Here is a 22,172-nt window from a genome sequence, read left to right as displayed (position 1 = left end):
ACAACAAGAGTCCCCCACTCAGCACCTGCTGCCCCAGCCACAATCCCACTAGTCACAGGAAAGGAGGGCCAATAAAATGGAAGCTCGGGGGGGGGGGGGGGGGAGATGGAGGGAAGAGTAGCAGAATCCCACCCCCACCCTGCTCAGGGCAGCCAGGTGTGGGGAGAAAGAGAGAGCTCCTTGTCCCCCACAGCAGCTGGGGGTGAGGGGACAGGGCCTCTCCTCTGGGCCTCACTGCTGGGTGCCCCCTTCATATTCCACAGCAGCCTCTGGCTAATGGGTTCAGGATCCAGTGATGTATCACTTTAGATACAGTTTGACCAGCCAGCGAGGACCAGTCTGTTACCAACCCACGGGCTGGAATGCTGCTGGCTGTGGAGATCCCCGGACTGTCAAGGGGGGTCAGAAGTGCTTTGAAAGGGCTGAGAAGCTGCCCTTCTTCTCAAGCTGTGAAGGGTCCAGGTGACTTGAGTCCAGAGCGCCAATGTGCGGGAGGTCAGATTAGATGATCATGATGGTCCCTTCTGACCTTCAAGTCTATGAATCAGTGAGACACACTCAGCACATACGACGGCCACACTACAATGACTGAGAAATCATCTCTGCGAGACGATCAGAGGGGACTGTGTTCTGATGTGCGTGCTCAAGAACAGGAAGGTCGATATCATGTGGGAACCTTATCTTTGAATATCCGTAATAGCAATAAAATGGGGACGTCTGTATACGGAACGCCTGTAGATTTACTGCCCAACTGCTTGTCTTTAAATGATATTCACAGTATTCCAAATCCTATCTACAATGGGTTGTCCCATTTATAATCATTTCTGTGTGCATGGAATGTCTATTTCCCAGGCCACTCTGTGGGACTCTCTCTTCAAAGCCCACTGGGCAATATTACCAGCTACTTAACAGGGTTTTACATACATACAACAGCCCTGAACTTTAACTCTGTGTCCAGCCTTATGGAAAGAGCTCCAGCCTGGGTTTCACCAGAGAGTGAAGCTGAGGTGCAGGAAGAAAGGGAGCATAATAGAGTTATACGTAATATTGTGTGAGCAACCCCAGATCTCATTATGCCAGTGGGGCCGTTTACCTTTCTGGGTTGGTTTTTATTCCACTTTGTGTGGCCCTGGCTGACAATGAAGTTGCCCCAAACCAGGTAGGACAAACTCTTGCTCAGAGGTGCACTGTATGTTTGTACAAACGATTCAAGGGTACGTCCACACTGCGGTAAAAGACCCCTGACATGGCCAAGCCTGGCTCAGCTGGCTGGGCCTCAGAGAGCTCAGGTTGTGGGGCTATAAAATTGCAGTGCAGACGTTCGGGCTGGGGCTGGAGCCCCATGGGGGAGCATCTCAGATCTCAGGCTCCAGCCCATGACCAACTGTCTACACAGTTCATTTTAGCCCTGCAGCCCAGGCCTGAGTGAGCTAACCTAGGCTCACACTCATTGGTGCAGGGCTTTTTAAACTCAGTGTAGACATAACTCAAGCACATCCCCAGCTGGTGTAAATTGGCCATAGCTCCATCTGAACCCGTAAGGCCAGATCCCCAGCTGGTGGGAATCAGAGAGGAGGATCTGGACCATGGGACTTGCAACACACACACATTTTGCAGGCAGGCCCTAGCTGGGAGGGGGGATGTGAAAATTCACTTCCGAAGCAGCCCCGCAAGGGGCAGGGATGAATCAGCCCGGCTGAGCTGATCATTCCCACTAAAATCCCGAGCCAGCTGCTCAGGGGGCTAGGACAGTTTAAGCGCAGAGCCAGTAGGATCGGGTCACCCCTGCTGCAGACAGAGCGAAACCCGGAGGCACCGTTCCCTCGGTGGGGGGAGAGCAATGGGGAAGGTCTCTCTTACCTTCCCTCCAGGGTGTACTGTGTCTGAGAGCAGGGGCTGCTCAGTGGGGAGCGTCTCCCTCTCAGGGCTGGGGGATCCCAGATCTGGTGTGTGTGTGGGGGGGGATCTGTCTTCCCTATACAGGAGGGTGCTGGCCAGGCTGGGGGCTCTGCCCTGGGAGAGGCTCCCGGGGAGCAGCGGGAAGCGCCCGGCTGGAGATTCCCCTCTCCCGGCTGCAGCCCAGGCTCCGGGCTCTTGCAAGGGGAACCTGGAATCCACCAGCAACCAAATGTTACTGTAGCGAATTCACTTCCGTCCCCAGCTCCCTTCTGGGTCCTAGCGCTGGACCCATTGCTCGGCGGCCCCCTGCGCCTGGGGCAGCCCGGCCCAGCGCCCAGGGGGGTTCAGACCATCACACACGTGCAGGGCCGGAGGGGACCTCGACTGAGCATCCTCCGTCCCCAGGAGCCCAGCCGCAGAGTCCGGGGGCCCCGGTTTGTGTTACAGACACTGCCCACGCTCGGGCTCTGTTTACCTTCCCGGGTCAGACGTTGCCGCCGCCTCCTCCATTGCGAGCCGGGGGCCGGGCCGAGCCGCTGCTGCTCCCCGGCGGGGTCTGTGCGGGGAGAGACCGGCACTAACCCCCCGCTCCGCCCCGGGCTCGGCCCGCACCAGCCCCCGAGCCGGAGCCCGCAGGTGATGGGGGGACCCGGGGGAAAGGGCCGGGGCCGGGCAGGACAGTGACTCTGCACAAGCGGCCCCGCAGCCCCAGCTCCCGCCGCCCCGGGAAGCTGCTCCCTGGCTGGGAAGCGCCTGGCGGAGGGACCGGAGCTGCGGCCCCAGCGGCGAGTCGCTGCCCGGGCTCTGCCCAGGATCTGCGCCCGGGGCCAGCGCGGGGGTTCGGGCAGGGGGGAGAGCGGCCGGGGGGGGGCATGGGCGGGCCCCGGGGGGTTCCCTGTTGTGTCCCTGGGGCTGGGTTGTCAGGGAGGGGAGAGAAATGAGACTGAAATGGAGTCGGGGGGGATTATTGTAACCCCGTTAGAAAACTCGGAGCCCCTCCCTCCCCTGAGACAGGCCCCTTCGTGCCCCAGCGGTGGGTGAATCTCCCCAGCCCTGAACGGCTGCTGGGGCCCTGTTTGCTCCATCAGAGCCACCTGCTCTGAAAGGGGGCAGGATCCTGTTCTCCTGAAGAGCCCCGAGTGTGACCCGCTCACACTGTCTCCTAATGCACGTGTGCCAGGCAGCCTGAACTACCTGCTCTTGGTGTCGTGTGGGGGGGTTATAGTGAGATCAATCTGCTCAGATTTTATTTCTGTTCTGTATAAATAGGCTTGGACGAATTAGATTTTTTAGGGTAAACGTCACTTTCACCCTATACACACAAACAGATGAAAAAGTATTTCCATGGATAATAATCAAAATGACCAGAGAGGCAGAGTCGGGAAAATGCTGCTTGAGAACTTCTTAAAGTTTGATTTAAGGATAGTTACTTGGTATGTTTTGACACGTGATGCTGACAGTGTGTGTTTTATAAAGCTTTAACTTTTTAATCCCAACATCTACAGCCATGAAATAATTATTATCTGACCCACCCTGTAATTTCCTGCAACTGTGAACATTTAAATCAGTAAAAATAAAAAGGAACCCCTTAAAAATAAACATTGATATTATCCACTGACATAATTAAAGAGAGAGAAAAAGAAATTCTGCCAGGCCTATATATAAATATAGCAATACAATCACCACTAATCTAGTCCCTTTACTCTCCATTAATAAAATATTGCTCTGTAACTTTTCAGATTTTTTCCTCTTTTTTCCACTTGCCACATTTTGATATGAAATCCTCTCAAATTTTGTTCAATTTCTCTTATTTATAGATTAATATATTATCTGCTGATTTATTTCTCTAAATACCCACAACTAAGAAAATTAATTGACTTCTCCTTTCTAATGAACTTACACGTGAATCGTTTCCATATTTTCTCTCTCAGTTATCAAATAGGGATATAAAATCTTCTCAAAATTAACCGATGTTTGCACTCTAATTTTTGAATTATATAAGATTTCCTCAATTTGGGAGGAGAAATATTGCCCTGAGTCATTGATTTGATTACAAGAAGAAATTATCAGGTACTCTAAAGGCCTCTTGAATTCTAGTAGAGAAAAGCGTAAGGAGAAAGAATGGCTGAAAATGAAAGCCAGAGAAATACAAATGGAAAATTAGGGTGATTAACTTCTGAAAAAACTAACAAGGGAAGCGGTGGATTTTCCATCTCTTAAATTCAGCACTGGATGCCTTGGTACATGTGTTTTAGTCCAACACAAGTGACTGGACTCAGTGCAGGAGTAACCGGATGAATTGCGCTGGATTGTATCATACAGGAGGTCAGACTAGTTTTTCTAAATTCAATGGTCTCTTCCACTTCTGGCCTTAAAAATCTGTAACACCACATGGGGATTGGGTGGGTGGGAGATTAAACTCCCCAATGATAAACTTTCCCCCTGATATCTGCGAATTAAAGTGTTTCCTCCATATTTAATGAGCCTCCCTCGGCTAAGGGACCAGTGTCTCCCAGATACTGATGGGAAAATCGCCGAGGGCTAGATGTACCAAGGGATTTAGGCATTATGAGATCAGCAGAGCAGCACCTTCTGTTCAGATGCCCTGCCTCCGAGTGGAATCCACAGCCCTGAGTTAGGTTCCCTATATTCTCCCTGGGCAGAGCTAAGCACCTAAAAATGGGATCCACAAAACACAGCTTGCTGACCTGGGAGCTAGCCAATAGGAAATGCTGAGGAGAGGGGTGGGTCATATGCCCCTGCCCCTCAAGTGACATAGGCAGCTATCTCTACTTGGTCACTCTCCGCTGTGAACCCTCTCCTGGAGTTTGGCACAAAAGGCTTTGGGGTTTTCCAGGGTACGTCTCAGTCTCTCCCGCTGAAGCTGTTCCACCATGTATAAATGGTTACACATGTGTCGGGTAAGAGGGAGTGAGACTGACTCCAGCCCTGGGGCAGGGCGCTCACCTGGATTTTAGGAGACCCAGGTTTCAGGCCCACTCCTCCAATATCTATTTAGATCTTTCTGTTTGGGCTGACCCAGCCTGTCTCCTTTGCCTACCTTTTCCTAGCAACATTTATTGTTATCCGTGGTTGTAACTGTGTAAGAATTTTCACTCTCTGTCTGAAAATGGAGCTCCCCACTGGGGTAGGACTGCCTGATCCCAGTGACTACAACACATCCTGCTGGGGGATAGGAATCCCGTTCAGAGAGGGGATTTTCAGGGGGGCTGCTGGTGGGTTTGTGTTAGAAGGGCTGGAGCAGGAAATACACAGGGCCAGGGAGGTGGTGACAGGATGGAACAAGCCTGCTGGGATGTCTTCAGTTTGTGGCATAATGTTCAGAACAGGACCTTTTGGGGGATGGAATAAAAATTCCCCCATTTCTGGAACGGGAAAGAAACCAACAGGGCTGGGAAAATTGATTGGACTTTCAGTGCTGGAGCCTGAACCCACTAGACAGAGGTTGCTCTGAAATACAAAGGGGGCACCCAGGGGTGAGGTCCCGGGGAGGTGCCCTGTCCCCTCACCCCCAGCTGCTGGGAATAGGGAGGGGGTTGGGATTCCTGTCCCTGGACCCTGCTGAGGGGCTCCATCTCCTGTATCAGCCTCTGGCTAGCAGGTGTGTGATAAATGGGAAGGCCCCTGCCCTCCTCCATCGGCTGGGAGGGACAAGGAGCTCTCTCTTTCTCCACACATGGAGCCTCCTGATTGCTCTGAGCAGGGTGCGGGTGGGATTCTATATCTCTGGTGCTTGTTGTTTCAGGAGCCGGTGACCTTCGAGGAGGTGGCTGTGTATTTCACCCAGGGGCAGGGGCCTCTGCTGGACCCCGGTCCAAGAGCCCTCTACAGGGACGTCATGCAGGAGAACTATGAGATGGTGACCTCGCTGGGTAAGGGAGTCCTGTTGCGTTGGTTACTGGAAGCTGCAGGGGTCTGTGATATGACCAGTTTGGCTCCTACTCAGGTTCTACCTTGGTCACTTAGGTTACGTCTACACAGCATCTGGGAGGTGGGATTCCCAGCTCAGGTAGATTTACATGCACTAGTTCTGCTAGGGTTAGTGCCTAAAAATAGCCACGCAGATAGCAGCTTGGGCTAGCCTCCTGAGTACATGCCCAGAGGGAGAGCGGGATTGTACTCAGGTGACTAGTCTGAGCCACAGCCCATGGCCACACTGCTGTTATTCCATGCTCATGTTTGTCCATCTACCAAGCTGGGGATCACACCTCCCAGCAGCTGTGCAGACAGACCCTTCCATTTCAGGAGAATGACCCCATAGTCCCCCCAGCCCGTTTAAGACAGACTTTGATCTCCACTCCCCCAGACGTGGGATAGGAGACTCGGAAACACAAGGGGAGGCCTAATTCATCTCCATCCTGCATCCTTTGAGTTGGCAGAAGCATCGTCTTCTCCCATCTATATTTATTCATGTCTCTTCCCCTCCCCTCCTGGGACTACCTCCATTCTTGGGGTAGATGTCAACCACCCACACTGACTGAGATCTGGCAGGAGCTCCCTGCCCCCGGACTTTATGACCCCCGGGGTGTTTGGAAGGGATCTGGAGGCAGAATCCAATTTCTCCATTGTGGGTCCCTGGTGCTCTGTGTTGTCTGTTAGAACTAGGTTATTTCTTCCAAGCATGGAGGCTTTATTATTTTTTTAAATTTATTTTTAAAACCTCTGTTTCTGGCTTCACCCTGTGGCGCCATTGTGGTACCTGGTGCAGTACACTGTGAAACTACAGTGAGAGGGAGGGCTTAAAAAACAGAGGAGATTCCATGCTTGGAAGATGAGGAGGAAATATCCCAGTTCTAATGGATCCTGGCGCGCCAGGGACCCACTTCACAGAAGGAAAAATTACAGATGGGTTAGTAAGTGTTCCCTTTCTCAGTCTCCCCAGTGGTGGTTGTGTTGTTTTTCCCCTCTTTGCTGTTCCCCTTTCGTTCCTTTCTCCCCGGCATGGGGGATGACTCCTGTCTGGATTCTCTCTCTGTATTCCAGGGGGTGCTGGGATGGTGAGTGAGAATGAGGAGGAGAATCCACAGCGGGAAGGTGGTGAGGACATGGGTCTGCAGGGAACAGTATTGAGGAGATCCGAGGGGAATTTTTACCAGAATCATAAACCAGGAAAAACCTGCAAAAACCAGCGCAGGTCAGAGAGGCTGCTGGGATACGACCCAGGGAAGAAAACGTGTGAACCCATAAATCATGGTGGAGATTGCGAGGACCTCAAAGAAACCACAGCCCAGCGGAGAATCCCTCCAGAAGAGAGAAAAAACACATGCACTGAGTGTGGGAAAAGCTTTATGCGGAGGTCACATCTTATTTCCCATCAGAGGATCCACACTGGAGAGAAACCTTATAAGTGCCTTGTCTGTGCGAAAGGTTTCAATCAGACCGCAAATCTTATTTCACATCAGAGGATCCACACAGGGGAGAAACCCTATAAATGTCTTGACTGTGGGAAAGGTTTCAATCAGGGTTCGCATCTTATTAGGCATGAGAGAACCCACACAGGTGAGCAACCTTATAAATGTCTTGACTGTGGGAAAGGTTTCATTCAGAGCTCACATCTTATTAGGCATGAGAGAACCCACACGGGTGAGAAACCGTATAAATGCCTGGACTGTGGGAAAAGCTTTGTTCTGAGCTCAGATCTTATTTCACATCAGAGTAGCCACACGGGAGAAAAACCCTATAAATGCTTGCACTGTGGGGAAAGTTTTGATTGGAACATGCAGCTTGTTAGACATCAGAAGCACCACACGGGAGAGAAACCCTACAAATGCCTGGATTGTGGGAAAGCATTTAGTGACAGTTCTGCCCTTATTATTCATCAGAGAGTCCACACAGGAGAGAAACCCTTTAAATGCCTTGACTGTGGGAGAAGATTCAATCGGAGCGCACACCTTACTAGGCACAAGAGAACCCACACGGGAGATAAACCCTATAAGTGTCCAGACTGTGGGAAAAGCTTCAATCAGAGTGCGTACCTCATTTCACATCAGAGAACTCACACAGGAGAGAAACCCTATAAATGCCTTGAGTGCGGGAAAAAATTCAGCTGGAGTTCCAATCTGATTTCACATCAAAGAACTCACACAGGAGAGAGACCATATAAGTGCCTGGACTGTGGGAAAAGGTTTATTGATAACTCTGCCCGTATTAAACATCACAAAATCCATACGGGAGAGAAGCCCTATAAATGCCTCGACTGTGGGAAAAGTTTCAGTCGGAGATCAACCCATGTTCGACATCAGAGAATCCACACAGGAGAGAAATCTTGAACGTTGGAGATGCTTCAGCTGGGGTCAGCTTGAATCAGGCATCAGGAAATCCATACAGGAAATAGACCTCTTAAATATCTTTAACTTGGAAAATGTTTCAAGTGGAATTGACATTGGAGACTCCACACAGGAGAGAAATTCTTTCAGTTCCATCACTAGGCCTGGCCTTGGTTTATTTAAAAAAAAAAAAATCCAGTTCCCCTACACACGTCTTTGATTTCATTCATGCTAAGTCATACTCATAAGGGCTGGAGATTTAAGTGTCACAGACCTGGAGGGAAAATTCAAATGAATCCCCAACGTTGTGTGATCGTTCTGAGCTTAAATCCCAATGTACATGTCCTGGTGAAGCAGCTTCTGGTATCTTTCCTACCAACCTCCGATTATTTGCAGACAGTAATTTTGGTTTTCTCCTTTCATTAGGATGATGTTAAAACTTTTGTAACTAACGTGACTGGGTAAGAAGGCTCCAAACAGGGCAGGTGTAGAGTGTTCAGAGGAGAACATGGGTAAGTCTGTTCTCCTGATTTTGAATCATCTGAAACAAGCTCTGGGATGTCAATTATTATGAACCTGAGAGTGTCTTATAGTCCACCCTATATTGTGGATTGTTCTCTATTTGCTGAAGGCCATTTGGTCACCTAGTAGGATATTACTTTTGTTTTACAGGATGTAGTGCAGGTTTATTGGGGACGCCATAAGACAAATGACCACTTGCTAGAACACTGTCTTATTTTATTGGTACCATTTTACGACCCTTTGCCATGCGGTCTTAATGTTGTTTGAATAATGATTATTATACATCACCCTCAACATAAACGTCGGTGGGGACAGTGTGAGAGTCGCAGGCTGAGAGGCAGAGACTGAAACGGGGAAGGAAGTTCCTGCCTGATCCCTGCAGTGATGGGAGATATAGTCGGGAGAGGGAGAGCATGGTAGATAAAGAGCTGGGAAACTGCTGGGTTTTCTCTGGAGAGCCAGACAGCTGAGGCTGAGAATTGTTAACTTGCTACACAGGAGCCAGAGAGAGACAGGAAATAGCCTGTGATGACTGGGTGAAGCCGTCCCTGAATCCTAAAGGGCTACAAATGACACTGCTTGTGGAGTGATTGGGTGCATCAGTGATTCCTGGGAGGACAAGACTGAGCAGAGATAGGAAGGAAACTAGGGAAATCAACAGGCCTGGCGAGCCCTGAAGCCAGCTGACATCCATCACTGCGACTGGAGGGCAATGAGGAGTCTGTGAACCAAGATGGTCACCGCAACCCCCTCCCCAGCGTCCTTTATTGGGACGATGGAGACTCTCTCTGCCACACTCTCCCCACACACGCCAAGGACGTCCCTGGGGGATAAAACCCTCAGCCGGGATTGGAGATGCCGCACCGTTCTCTGGCTCCCGTTAACCGAGGTCCCTGGCTTTTCTGCTCTCACAGCGTTTCCTTCTGTGACTGAATCCCAGCGTCTCTAATGGATCCTCTGCATTTTTCTGCCCACTGTACAACCTTGCTCCATAGCTGATGCCCGCGGGAGCCGGGAGCAGCACCATGTTGGGCTGGGGCTGAAATGCTCCATGCTGAGCTGAGCTCTGGGTGTGAGGAGATTTTAGCTTTTATTTTTGGCTTGGAAAGAATAAAGTCAAATTTAGTTTTTCAAACTCCCAGAGTCCTTTGTCTTGAGTCATGAGTACAAATAGCCTTTAACGGACTCGGTGGCTGTCTGGGAATCTTCTTTGAGGCATTATTTCCCCAACCCTGAGCACCGGAGACGTCACATCCCGGAGCTGCCAACTCTGCGGGCTCTTCATGACTAATAGCCATTGATGGACCTATCCTCCAGGAACTGATCTCATTCCTTTTTGAACCCAGTTATAGTTTTGGCCTTCACAGCATCCCCTGGCAATGAGACTAATAAAGAAAAAAACAATACTGACATTATGGTTTGCATAGCCTTGCATTTTAACTGTTTAGAAGTGCTTTTCCAAATGACAACACTCTCTTTCTTTCTTTGTGTCCAAATTGCCAACAGAGCTTTCTCCATGGTAGCACATTGTGGAAACTGTGACAGGCAACCCCCATCCATCACATTTTGATACATTGGGCGGGGCAGCACGTTGGCACAGAGCAGCAGAAAAGAACACCCAGTAGATGTCCATAACTGTGACTGGTAGCAAATTGTGATGGTGGCCGTTTGTAAAGTTACGCCATCCTCCATCTGAGCACCAGCTCCCTGGAGACAACAGCTAATGAGCCCCTTCCCTGCACACTCACTTTTCACCGTCTCATCAAGCAGGACCCAGCAATGCCTCCTCTATGCCCTTTAACTATAGAAACCCGCAGAGCGAGTTCCACCCAGAGCCCAAGTCACTGAGATCCATGTCCCCTCACTCTGGTTAAACTGTCCTAGCCCCCTGAGCAGCTGGCTGGAGATTTTAGTGGGAATGATCAGCTCCACCTGGCTGATTCATCCCTGCCTCTTGCGGGGCTGTGTTAGGAGTGAATTTTCACATCCCCGCTCCCAACTGGGCACTGCCTGCAAAATGTGTGTGTATTGCAAGTCCCATGGGTCAGATCCTCCCCTCTGATTCTCACCAGCTGGGGATCTGGCCCCACAGGTTCCAATGGAGCTATGGCCAATTTACACCAGCTGGGGACGCAGCTTGGGTTACGTCTACACTGAGATAAAAAAACCCTGCGGCATTGAGTCAGAGCCTGGGTTAGCTTACTCAGGCCTGGGCTTCGGGGCTAAAATGAACTGTGTAGACATTTGGTCTTGAATCAGAGCCTGAGATCTGAGACTCTCTCCCCTGGGGCTCCAGCCCCAGCCCGAACGTCTGCACTGCAATTTTATAGCCCCACAACCTGAGCCCTGTCAGCGCCCGTCAGCTGAGCCAGGCCCGGCAGTGTGGACGTACCCTTGAATCGTTTGTACAAACATACAGTGCACCTCTGAGCAAGAGTTTGTCCTACCTGGTTTGCGATGACTTCATTGCCAGCCAGGGCCACACAAAGTGGAATAAAAACCAACCCAGAAAGGTAAACGGCCCCACTGGCATAATGAGGTCTGGGGTTGCTCACACAATATTACGTATAACTCTATTATGCTCCCTTTCTTCCTGTACCTCAGCTTCACTCTCTGGTGAAACCCAGGCTGGAGCTCTTTCCATAAGGCTGGACACAGAGTTAAAGTTCAGGGCTGTTGTATGTATGTAAAACCCTGTTAAGTAGCTGGTAATATTGCCCAGTGGGCTTTGAAGAGAGAGTCCCACAGAGTGGCCTGGGAAATAGACATTCCATGCACACAGAAATGATTATAAATGGGACAACCCATTGTAGATAGGATTTGGAATACTGTGAATATCATTTAAAGACAAGCAGTTGGGCAGTAAATCTACAGGCGTTCCGTATACAGACATCCCCATTTTGTTGCTATTACGGATATTCAAAGATAAGGTTCCCACATGATATCGACCTTCCTGTTCTTGAGCACGCACATCAGAACACAGTCCCCTCTGATCGTCTCGCAGAGATGATTTCTCAGTCATTGTAGTGTGGCCGTCGTATATGCTGAGTGTGTCTCACTGATTCATAGACTTGAAGGTCAGAAGGGACCATCATGATCATTTAATCTGACCTCCTGCACATTGGCGCTCTGGACTCAAGTCACCTGGACCCTTCACAGCTTGAGAAGAAGGGCAGCTTCTCAGCCCTTTCAAAGCACTTCTGACCCCCCTTGACAGTCTGGGGATCTCCACAGCCAGCAGCATTCCAGGTTGGTAACAGACTGGTCCTCACTGGCTGGTCAAACTGTATCTAAAGTGGTACAGGTATTGGGATCAGCATATGAAGCATCTATTCCCTGGATCTCTAGAAGACTTTCACTCTAGAACACTCTCTTCTCCCCATATGAAGTAGCTACTAACTTACTGGAGGCTTCGCTAGTAAGTGAAGCTGGAGTAGCACTCTGGACGGGCACTGGGACTCCACCCCGCAGCAGGGCTGTTTCACCCCTTTATTTAAAACATTGCCCCTGCACCCTGATTGATTCAGCTCTGGGCTGGTGACGGGGGAGCATTGGGGAGACCAGGACTGGCATGGGCGGTGCATATAATAGGCTAGGGAAGGCTGTACCTCCCCAAACAGCCCCGAGCCGCTCCCTCCCACCCTTGCTGCTAGTTGGCCCTAGCCCAGGCAGGCTGCTCCTCTTCCAGGAAGCCTGCTGGGGCTGGGACTTGGGGTGGCTGGGGCCGCCCAGCGCTCTGCAGCTGAGGATGGGGGGCCTCTGGGCTTCAGCAGGGGAGGGGAAGGGCCTCAGGCAGAAGGGGTGGGCCGGGACGGGGGCTAGCCTCCTCGAACCCGTGATTCACCCACCGCCCATGAGGACTGGGATCGTAAATGCAGTTCTGGTGGCTGCATATTAAGAAGGATATTGAAAAAACAGGCTTCCAGCATGCCTGTTCTCAGCTCCTCCTCCAGTGGGTCAGGCCTTCCCCAGATGCTGGATCACATGCAGGGCAGAGAGGGGGCTCGGACATGCCCTGGAGGGGCAAGGACACCCGGATCTCAGCACACACACGGAAGGAGATTATGTGGGGCTGAGAAGTGCGCCTCTCTTGCAACTTCCCAGTCCACTACCTCTCTCCTCCCACTTTCCTCAACCCCATCCCCCTGTGTCCTTAGCCCCCCAACCCCTGTCCCTTCCCCTACTACCCCTGCCCATTTACCCCCTACCCTCTCTGCAGCCCCAAACCTCTCTCCCCATTTCCTCCCACTCCTTTGCCCCCTAATTCCCTCTCCTTGTCCAAAAAGCATTTTATTCTCTATTTAAAAAGTCACCGAATTATAGCAGCAAATATCCCCAATGGCTGGTGATGGGACACTGGATGGGGGGGCCTCTGGGTCACTACAGAGAATTCTTTCCCAGGTGTCTGGCCAGTGGGTCTTCCCACACGTTCAGGGTCTAAACTCTCCTGCCAACATAGCACTGTCTTCACTGGGGGGTTAGGTCAATATACCTGCGTCGCTCCAGAGGGTGGATTTTCTGAGTGATGTAGTTGTACCCCTCTCCGTTTGTAGAGTAGACCTGGCCTTAGGAAGGAAAAATCAAACGCACAGCTACAAAACGGGGAATAACTGGCAAGGTATGGTCGACATGGGGCCTTAGCTTGGTTGAATTACATTGCTCAGGCGCTGGATTTTTCACACCCAGAGCTGAGGGAGGTAGCTGGGTCGACCTAATTTTTAAGTGTAGACGGGGCCTAATTCTATTACACTCCCCTTCTTCCTGAGTGGCAGCTAAACTCTCTGCTGAAGCATAGGTCAGAGTCGGGGCTCTTCTGAACTTTAGAAGGCATTACCCAGAGTTCAACTTCAGGGCTATTGTATGTGTGTAAACCCCTGATAAGCAGGTGTCCATATTGCCCAGTAGCTAGGTGGGTGGACAGGGTCATTGCAGAGACTCTGGAATTCACCCAGCAACAAAGAGTTACTGTAGGGGGTGCAATTCCCTTCCATCCCCAGCTCCCTTTCTGGGTCCTAGACAAACCCATTGTCCGGCAGCCCCCTGCCCCAGCACTCGGGGCAGTTCTTGCACTGAAGCTGGGGAGGCTGAGGGAACTGGGATTGTTTAGTCTGCAGAAGAGAAGAATGAGGGGGGATTTGATGGCTGTTTTCAACTACCTGAGAGGTGGTTCCAAAGAGGATGGTTCTAGACTATTCTCAGTGGTAGAAGAGGACAGGACAAGGAGTAATGGTCTCAAGTTGCAGTGGGGGAGGTTTAGGTTGGATATTAGGAAAAACTTTTTCACTAGGAGGGGTGGTGAAACACTGGAATGCGTTACCTAGGGAGGTGGTGGAATCCCCTTCCTTAGAAGCTTTTAATGTCAGGCTTGACAAAGCCCTGGCTGGGATGATTTAATTGGGGATCGGTCCTGCTTTGAGCAGGGGGTTGGACTAGATGACCTCCTGAGGTCCCTTCCAACCCTGCTATTCTAGGATTCTATGATTAAGCCTGTCAGTGGGGGGTGGAAAGGAGGAGCCCAGGATCCCTGCGAAGGGGAGAAGGGGGATTTCTATGGGGACCGGGGATTGCTGCCGAGGGTCCCCAAATCCGCGGGGGTGGCGGGTCCTGGCCTCCCAGGGAGCCTGCCCCGGCGCGTTTCTCAGTGACCCGGGCGGTGGGTGGGATTGGCCGGGCCGGTCTCTACAGCGCAGAGAGGAGGGATTTCGGGCCGGGGCCCCCCGGGCTGAGCGGGGTGTGGGCCGGGGCGGGGGGTCCTTAGCTGCTGCCCCCACAGGGCCCTGGTTCGTGCTGGGAGGGGGCGGGCTGCGCTCGCTCTGCCTCTGTTTATCTTCCTGGGTCAGATCCTCCATTGCGAGCCGGGGGCCGGGCCCAGCCGCTGCTGCTCCCCGGCGGGGTCTGTGCGGGGAGAGACCGGCACTAACCCCCCGCTCCGCCCCGGGCTCGGCCCGCACCAGCCCCCGAGCCGGAGCCCGCAGGTGATGGGGGGACCCGGGGGAAAGGGCCGGGGCCGGGCAGGACAGTGACTCTGCACAAGCGGCCCCGCAGCCCCAGCTCCCGCCGCCCCGGGAAGCTGCTCCCTGGCTGGGAAGCGCCTGGTGGAGGGACAGGAGCTGCGGCCCCAGCGGCGAGTCGCTGCCCGGGCTCTGCCCAGGATCTGCGCCCGGGGCCAGCGCGGGGGTTCGGGCAGGGGGGAGAGCGGCCGGGGGGGGGGCATGGGCGGGCCCCAGGGGGGTTCCCTGTTGTGTCCCTGGGGCTGGGTTGTCAGGGAGGGGAGGGGAGAGAAATGAGACTGAAATGGAGTCGGAGGGGGGGGTGGGTGGCTTATTGTAACCCCGTTAGAAAACTCGGAGCCCCTCCCTCCCCTGAGACAGGCCCCTTCGTGCCCCAGCGGTGGGTGAATCTCCCCAGCCCTGAACGGCTGCTGGGGCCCTGTTTGCTCCATCAGAGCCACCTGCTCTGAAAGGGGGCAGGATCCTGTTCTCCTGAAGAGCCCCGAGTGTGACCCGCTCACACTGTCTCCTAATGCACGTGTGCCAGGCAGCCTGAATGACCTGCTCTTGGTGTCGTGTGCGGGGGTTACAGTGAGATCAATCTGCTCAGATTCTGTTTCTCTTCTACATACCTAGGCTTGGAAGGATGAGATTTTACATCCGTAAATGTTGGTAAACCTCAATTTCTCCTTACACACACAAATGGATGAAAACATACTTCCACTGGAAATAGTTGAAACGTGCAGACTGGCAAAGTAAGAAAAATGCTGCTTGAGAACTTCTTAGCCTTTGAGTTTAGGAGGTTTACTTGGTATATTTTGGCCTATGCTGATGCCAACGTGCGTGTAACATTTACAAAGCTTTCAGCTTGTTGAATCTCAGTGTCTGCAGTCGTTGAATAATTCTTGTGTGATCCGCCCCACTAGTTCCTGCAACTGTGAACCTTTAAATCGATTAAAAATTGAAAATAAATCCTTCAGAAGAAACACTGATACTGTCATTGAAATGATTTAAAAAAAAAAAATCAAATTCTACCAAGCCTGTGTATAAGTCCAGCCATTCAATAACCACTAAGTCAGCATTTCTGAAACGGGGGGTCCTCACCCCAAAAGGGGTCTTAAGGCTATTGTGTGTGTGTGTGTGGGGGGTTCACGAGATGGTATGGTGTGGCCACCCTTACTTCTCTGGTGCCTCTGATGGAGGCGTTACCTTCCGAGCTGGGCAGCCGGAGGGTGGCGGCTGCTGGCCGGGCACCCAGCTCTGAAGGCAGCCCCAGGGCCAGCAGCAGCACAGAAGTACGGGTGGCCAGGTACGGTATTGCTGTACCCCCCTACAGTTCCCCCTCCCCCCAGCAGTGTCCTCTATTGGGGATCTGGAAATATGGTCACCCGACTTTTCCCTTTTTGCAAGGTTTCAGTGCCTTTGACTGCAGGGCTATTGCTTACATGCTTCATTTAGTGCTCCTCTGAGTACACACAGCAATTTGCTATCACTTTTTTTGAGCGGGGGTCATCCCAGTCTGAAATATTTTCAAAGGGGGGGGGTCAGCAAAAAAAGTTTGAGAACCTTTGCACGAAGTTGAGCCCCTTTTCTCTCCATTAATAAGATATTGCTCAATAACCTCTCAGTTCTTTTTCTTTTTTCTCACTTGCCAGATTTTGATACAAAATCCCCTCAAAATGTGTTCAGTTTCTCTATTTATGGATTAATATTTTGCATATATGTCGCTTACTTGTTTAGCTAAATACTAACTATTAATTTTTTTTGCCTTCTCCCTTCTAATTAGCTAAAACGTGAATCCTCTTCTATTTTCTTAATTTTTCTCTCCATTGTCAAATAGTCATATAAAAGCTCCTCGAAATTCACCGACATTTACGCTCTAATTTTTGAATTATACTAGATTTCCTTAGTTTTGGAGGCAAAATAGTGTCCTGGGTCATTGATTGGATTGCAAAGAGAAAATACCAGGTTCTAAAGGCCTCTTGAATCTAGTAGAGAATACGCAGTTGTGAACCCTCTCCTGGAGTTTGGCATATAGGACTATGGAGTTTTCCTTGGTACGTCTCTCTCAGTCTCTCCCGCTGAAGCTGTTCCACCATGTATAAATAATTACACATAAGTTGGGTGAGAGAGAATGAGAATGACTCTAGCCCTGGGGCAGGGCGCTCACCTGGGTTTCAGATCCACTCCTCCAATGACTATTTGGACCTTTCTGTTTGGGCTGACCCAGACTGTCTCCTTTGGGTACCTTCTCCTAGCAACATTTCTTCTTAGAGGTGATTGTAACTTTGTATGAACTTTCATCCACTTTCCAAAAAATGGAGCTCCCCACTGGGGTAGGACTGCCCTATCCCAGTGACTACAACACATCCTCCTGGGGGATGGGAAACCCCTTCAGGGAGGGGATTTTCAGGGGGCTGCTGGTGGGTTTGTGTTAAAAGGGCTGGAGCAGGAAATACACAGGGCCAGGGAGGTGGTGACAGGGAGGGACAAACCTGCTCTGACACGTTCAGTCTGTGGCATCCCTGCGGCTCTCGTGTGCCCAGTTTAGTTTCTGCTCAGGTTCTACCCCGGTCACTTAGGTTACGTCCACACAGCCACTGGGAGGTGGGATTTCCAGCCCGGGTAGATGTACATGCACTACTTCCGCTAGAGTTAGCGCCTAAATATAGGGCCTCGATAGCGGCTTGGGCTAGTCACCTGAGTATGTTCAGAAGACGCCCCTTGGGAGCGGGGTGGAAATTCTCCCATTTCTGGAACTGGAAACAAACTCCCTGGACAGGGCTGGGAAAATGGACTGGACTCCCACTGCTGGAGTCTGAACCCACCAGGCAGCGGCTGCTGTGGAATACGAAGGGGGCACCCAGTGGTGAAGGCCCAGGGGAGAGGCCCCGTCCCTTCACCCCCAGCTGCTGGGAATGGGAAGGGGGTTGGGATTCCTGTCCCTGGACCCTGCTGAGGGGCTCCATTTCCTGTGCCAGCCTCTGGCTAGTAGGTGTGTGATAAAGGGGAAGGCCCCTGCCCTCCTCCACTGGCTGGGAGGGACAAGGAGCTCTCTCTTTCTCCCCTCCCTCAAGCCTCCTGGCTGCTCCGAGCAAGGTGGGGGTGGGATTCTGCTCCTCTGTCTCCACTAGACCTTTCATTTTATCGGCCCTCCTCCCCTGGGACTAGTGGGATTGTGGCTGGGGCAGCAGGTGCTGAGTGGGGGCCTCTTGTTTCAGGAGCCGGTGACCTTCGAGGAGGTGGCTGTGTATTTCACCCAGGGCCGGGGGCTCTGCTGGACCCCGCTCAGAGAGCCCTCTACAGGGACGTCATGCAGGAGAATTACGAGATGGTGAGCTCGCTGGGTAAGCGAGTCCTGTCCCCTTGATTATTGGAAGCCTGGGAAGGGGCTGCGGAGGGGCCGGGGGGCGGCTGTGATGTTTTCAGTTGGGCTTCTGGTGAGGTTCTTCTTTGGTCACTTAGGTTACATCTACACAGCAGCTGGGAGGTGTGATTCCCAGCTCAGATACATTTACATGTAATAGTTTTCCGAAAACTAATGCCTAAAAATAGTGGCACAGATAGAGGCTAGCGCTAGCCCAGGGGCAGGGCAGGGTTGTACTCCGGTGGGTAATCCAAGCCACAGCCCATGCTGCCATGGCCACACTGCTATTGTTAGACACTAGTGCTTGTCCATCTACCAAGCTGGGAAATACACCTCTCAGCAGCTGTGCAAACAGACCCTTTGATTTCAGGGGAATGACCCCATAGTCCCCACAACTCATTTAAAACACACTTTGATCTCCACTCCCCCAGCCACGGGACTGAGGAGTTAGAAACACAAGGGAGGTGTTAATTCATCTCCATCCCGTTGAGGTGGCAGAAGCATTGTATTGTCTTGTCTGTATTAATTCATGTCTCTTCCCCTCCCTTCCTGGGACAAGCTCCATCCATGGGGCAGATGCCACCCACCCACGCTGACTGAGATCTGGGACGAGCTCCCCGCCCCCAGACTTTACTTCCCCCTGGATCTTTTGAAGGGATCTGGAGGCAGAATGAAATTTCTCTATTGTGGGTCCCCGGTGCTCTGTGTTGTCTGTTACAACTAGTTTATTTCTTCCAAATGGATGCTCTATTTAAAAAAAAAAATTATTTTGAAAACTTTATTTTGAAACTGAGCTTCACCCCGTGGTGCTGTTGTTATACCAGGTGCAGTAACTATGAAATTAGAGTGAGAGAGAAGGTTTAAAAGAAAGAGGAGCCTCCATGCTTAGAGGATGAGGAGGAATATCCCAGTTCTAATGGATCATGGAGCACCAGGGACACACTTCAGAGAAGGAAAAATTACAGAAGGGTTAGTAAGTGTTCCCTTTCTCCGTCTCCCCAGTGGTTGTTGTGTTGTTTTTCCCCTCTTTGCTGTTCCCTTTTCATTCCTTTCTCCCCAGCATGGGGATGACTCCTTCTGGATTCTCTCTCTGTATTCCAGGGGGTGCTGGGATGGTGAATGAGAATCCACAGCGGGAAGGTGGTGAGGACGTGGATCTGCAAGGAACGGTATTGGGAAGATCCGAGGGGGATTTTTATGAGAATCGTGAACCAGGAAAAGCCTGTGGAAATCAGCGTAGGTCGGAGAGGCTGCTGGGATATGACCCAGGGAAGAAAATGTGTGAACCCATAAATCATGGTGGAGATTGCAAGGATCTCAAGGAAACCACAGCCCAGCAGAGAATCCCCACAGAAGAGAGAAAAAACACATGCACCGAGTGTGGGAAAAGCTTCAGTCGAAGTTCACATCTTATTTCCCATCAGAGGATCCACACGGGAGAGAAACCCTACAAGTGCCTAGTCTGTGGGAAAGGTTTCAATCAGAGCTCAAATCTTATTTCCCATCAGAGGATCCACACAGGAGAGAAACCCTATAAGTGTCTTAATTGTGGGAAAGGTTTCAATCAAAGTTGCCATCTTATTAGGCATGAGAGAACCCACACAGGTGAGAAACCCTATAAATGCCTGGAATGCGGGAAAAGCTTCATTCAGAGCTCAGATCTTATTTCTCATCAGAGAACCCACACGGGAGAAAGACCCTATAAATGCCTGGACTGTGGGGAAAGTTTTGATTGGAACATGCAGCTTGTTAGACATCAGATGCACCATACAGGCGAGAAACCTTACAAATGCCTGGATTGTGGGAAGGGGTTTAGTGACAGTTCAGCCCTTATTACTCACCAGCGACTGCACACAGGAGAGAGACCCTATAAATGCCTCGATTGTGGGAGAAGATTCAATCGGAGCTCACACCTGACTCGACACAAGAGAACCCATTCTGGAGACAAACCCTATAAATGCCTGGAGTGTGGGAAAAGTTTCAGTCAGAGCTCATACCTTATTTCACATCAGCGAACACATACAGGAGAGAAACCCTATAAATGCCTCGAGTGTGGGAAAAGATTCAGTTGGAGCTCCGATCTGATTTCACATCAAAGAACTCACACAGGAGAGAGACCTTATAAGTGCCTGGAGTGTGGGAAAAGTTTTAGTGACAACTCAGCCCTTATTAAACATCAGAGAATCCATACAGGAGAGAGACCCTATAAATGCCTCGACTGTGGGAAAACTTTCAATCAGAGCTCCACCCATATTCGACATCAGAGAATCCACACGGGAGAAAAACCTTGAATGTGGGAGAAGCTTCAGTTGGGGTCAGCACGTATGGGGCATCAGCAAATCTATACAGGGAAAAGACCTCTTAAATATCTTAAGCATGGACATTGTTTCAAGTGGAACTGACACTGGAGACTCCACACAGAAGAGAAATTCTATCAGTTCCATCACTAGGACTGGCCTTAGTTTACTAAAAAAAAAAAAAATCCAATTCCCCTGCACACGTCTTTGTCGTCTTTCGTGCTAAGTCAGACTCTTGAGGGCTGGAGATGAAAATGTCTCAGACCTGGAGGGGGGATTTGTATAAATTCCAAACACAGCCTGATACCTCCGAGCTTCAATCCCTGGTTCCATCTCTTGGTAAAGCTGCTTCTGGGCTGTTTCCTACCCAGCTCAAATTGCAGAAGGGAATTTGGGTTTTCTCCTTTCATTAGGATGATGTTAAAACTTTTGTAAATAACGTGATCATATAAGAAGGCTCGAAATGAGGCAGGTTTAGGCAGTTTAGGGGAGACCAGGGGTTTACCGTCCTCTGGCTCATATTAACCTGAGCTTCCTGCTCTCAGGGCATTTGCTCCCCTGGCTGGATCCTGGAGTCTCTCATGGATTCACTGCGCTTTTTTTACCTGTTGTCAACTGTTGCTCTTTTGTCGGTGTCTGCGGGAGCTGGGAGCAGATGTGCTGGGTGGATGCTGGACTGATAGAGACTAACAAATTTATTTGGGCATAAGCTTTCGTGGGCTAAAACCCACTTCATCGGATGCATTCATTAAAGAATTATTGTCTGGCCCCGCCCATTGTCTCATGCCCCCTATAATTTCCCACGACAATGAGAATTTAAATAAATTAAAGTAAAATAAAGCTTTAAACCCCATAATTTTGCACAACTGGGAACATTGACATTGGTAAAAAAATAATAAAAAATGATTTAAAATAAATATCCAGCAAAATTATTAAAAAAATCAAATTCCTCCAAGCATATCTATTTATATACCCCTCCTCCTCTCTGCCCTAGTTTCTTTAACTAATTCCCCCTTTCTGCAAACATGAGAGCGCATGCTTTTCATCAATTACTTCATTAGTCATTTTACTACTGACTTGCTTATATTTCTGGATTGGCTATCTTACGTTCATGGCCCACTTGTAAGTTATATTTCCATTAGCACATTTCCACAACGTTAATAGCTCTCAAAGCCAGAAGGGACCATTAGATCATCTAGTCGGATCTATAACAGAGTTCAAAGAGTTTCACCCAGTTTTATCTCTTTATTGAGCCCAGTCACTTGTATTTGTCTAAGGTTCAGAATAGTGTCCAGCCATGATCTGAAGACAGCTTGCTCCACTGACACTAAACTGGGAGGAGAGGTAGATACGCTGGAGGGTAGGGATAGGATACAGAGGGCCCTAGACAAATTAGAGGTTTGGGCCAAAAGAAATCTCATGAGGTTCAACAAGGACAAGTACAGAGTCCTGCACTTAGGACGGAAGAATCCCAGGCACCGCTACAGATTAGGGACCGGCAGCAGTTCTGCAGAAAAGGACCTAGGGGTGACAGTGGACGAGAACCTGGATATGAGTCAACAGTGTGCCCTTGTTGCCAAGAAGGCCAATGACATTTTGGGATGTATATATTGCCAGCAGATCGAGGGATGTGATCGTTCCCCTCTATTCAACATTGGCGAGGCCTCATCTGGAGTACTGTGTCCAGTTTTGGGCCCCACACTACTAGAAGGATGTGGAAAAATTGGAAAGAGTCCAGCGGAGGGCAACAAAAATGGTTAGGGGACTGGAACACGTGACTTATGAGGAGAGGCTGAGGGAACTGGGATTG

General features: G+C 50.6%; 2 protein-coding genes across 8 annotated transcripts in view; one reads left to right on the top strand and one right to left on the bottom strand.

Annotated features, from left to right (window-relative positions):
• The window catches only part of LOC114022341 (zinc finger protein OZF), a 793,526-nt gene that overhangs the window by 29,613 nt on the left and 741,741 nt on the right, over window positions 1-22,172 (bottom strand). Inside the window, exon 1 of one of the 7 annotated variants that reach the window (XM_043528096.1) lies at window positions 2,375-2,736. The exons of the other annotated variants lie outside the window; for them this stretch is intronic. The gene's annotated coding sequence lies outside the window, so the exon portion shown is untranslated. Of the gene's footprint in view, window positions 1-2,374; window positions 2,737-22,172 lie in introns of those variants that run through there. 7 annotated transcript variants of the gene reach the window in all.
• LOC102933770 (zinc finger protein 271) lies at window positions 2,829-21,809 on the top strand. Its single transcript, XM_043528482.1, has 5 exons — window positions 2,829-5,792; window positions 6,904-8,186; window positions 15,432-15,453; window positions 17,920-18,045; window positions 19,167-21,809. The coding sequence occupies exons 1-5, from the start codon at window positions 5,597-5,599 to the stop codon at window positions 20,354-20,356; spliced, it is 2,817 nt and encodes a 938-aa protein (XP_043384417.1). The 5' UTR covers window positions 2,829-5,596; the 3' UTR covers window positions 20,357-21,809.

The sequence above is a fragment of the Chelonia mydas genome, chromosome 14, assembly GCF_015237465.2.
Source record: "Chelonia mydas isolate rCheMyd1 chromosome 14, rCheMyd1.pri.v2, whole genome shotgun sequence".
In the NCBI taxonomy this organism is placed as follows: Eukaryota; Metazoa; Chordata; order Testudines; family Cheloniidae; genus Chelonia; species Chelonia mydas.
This window is presented reverse-complemented; position numbering and strand designations above follow the sequence as displayed.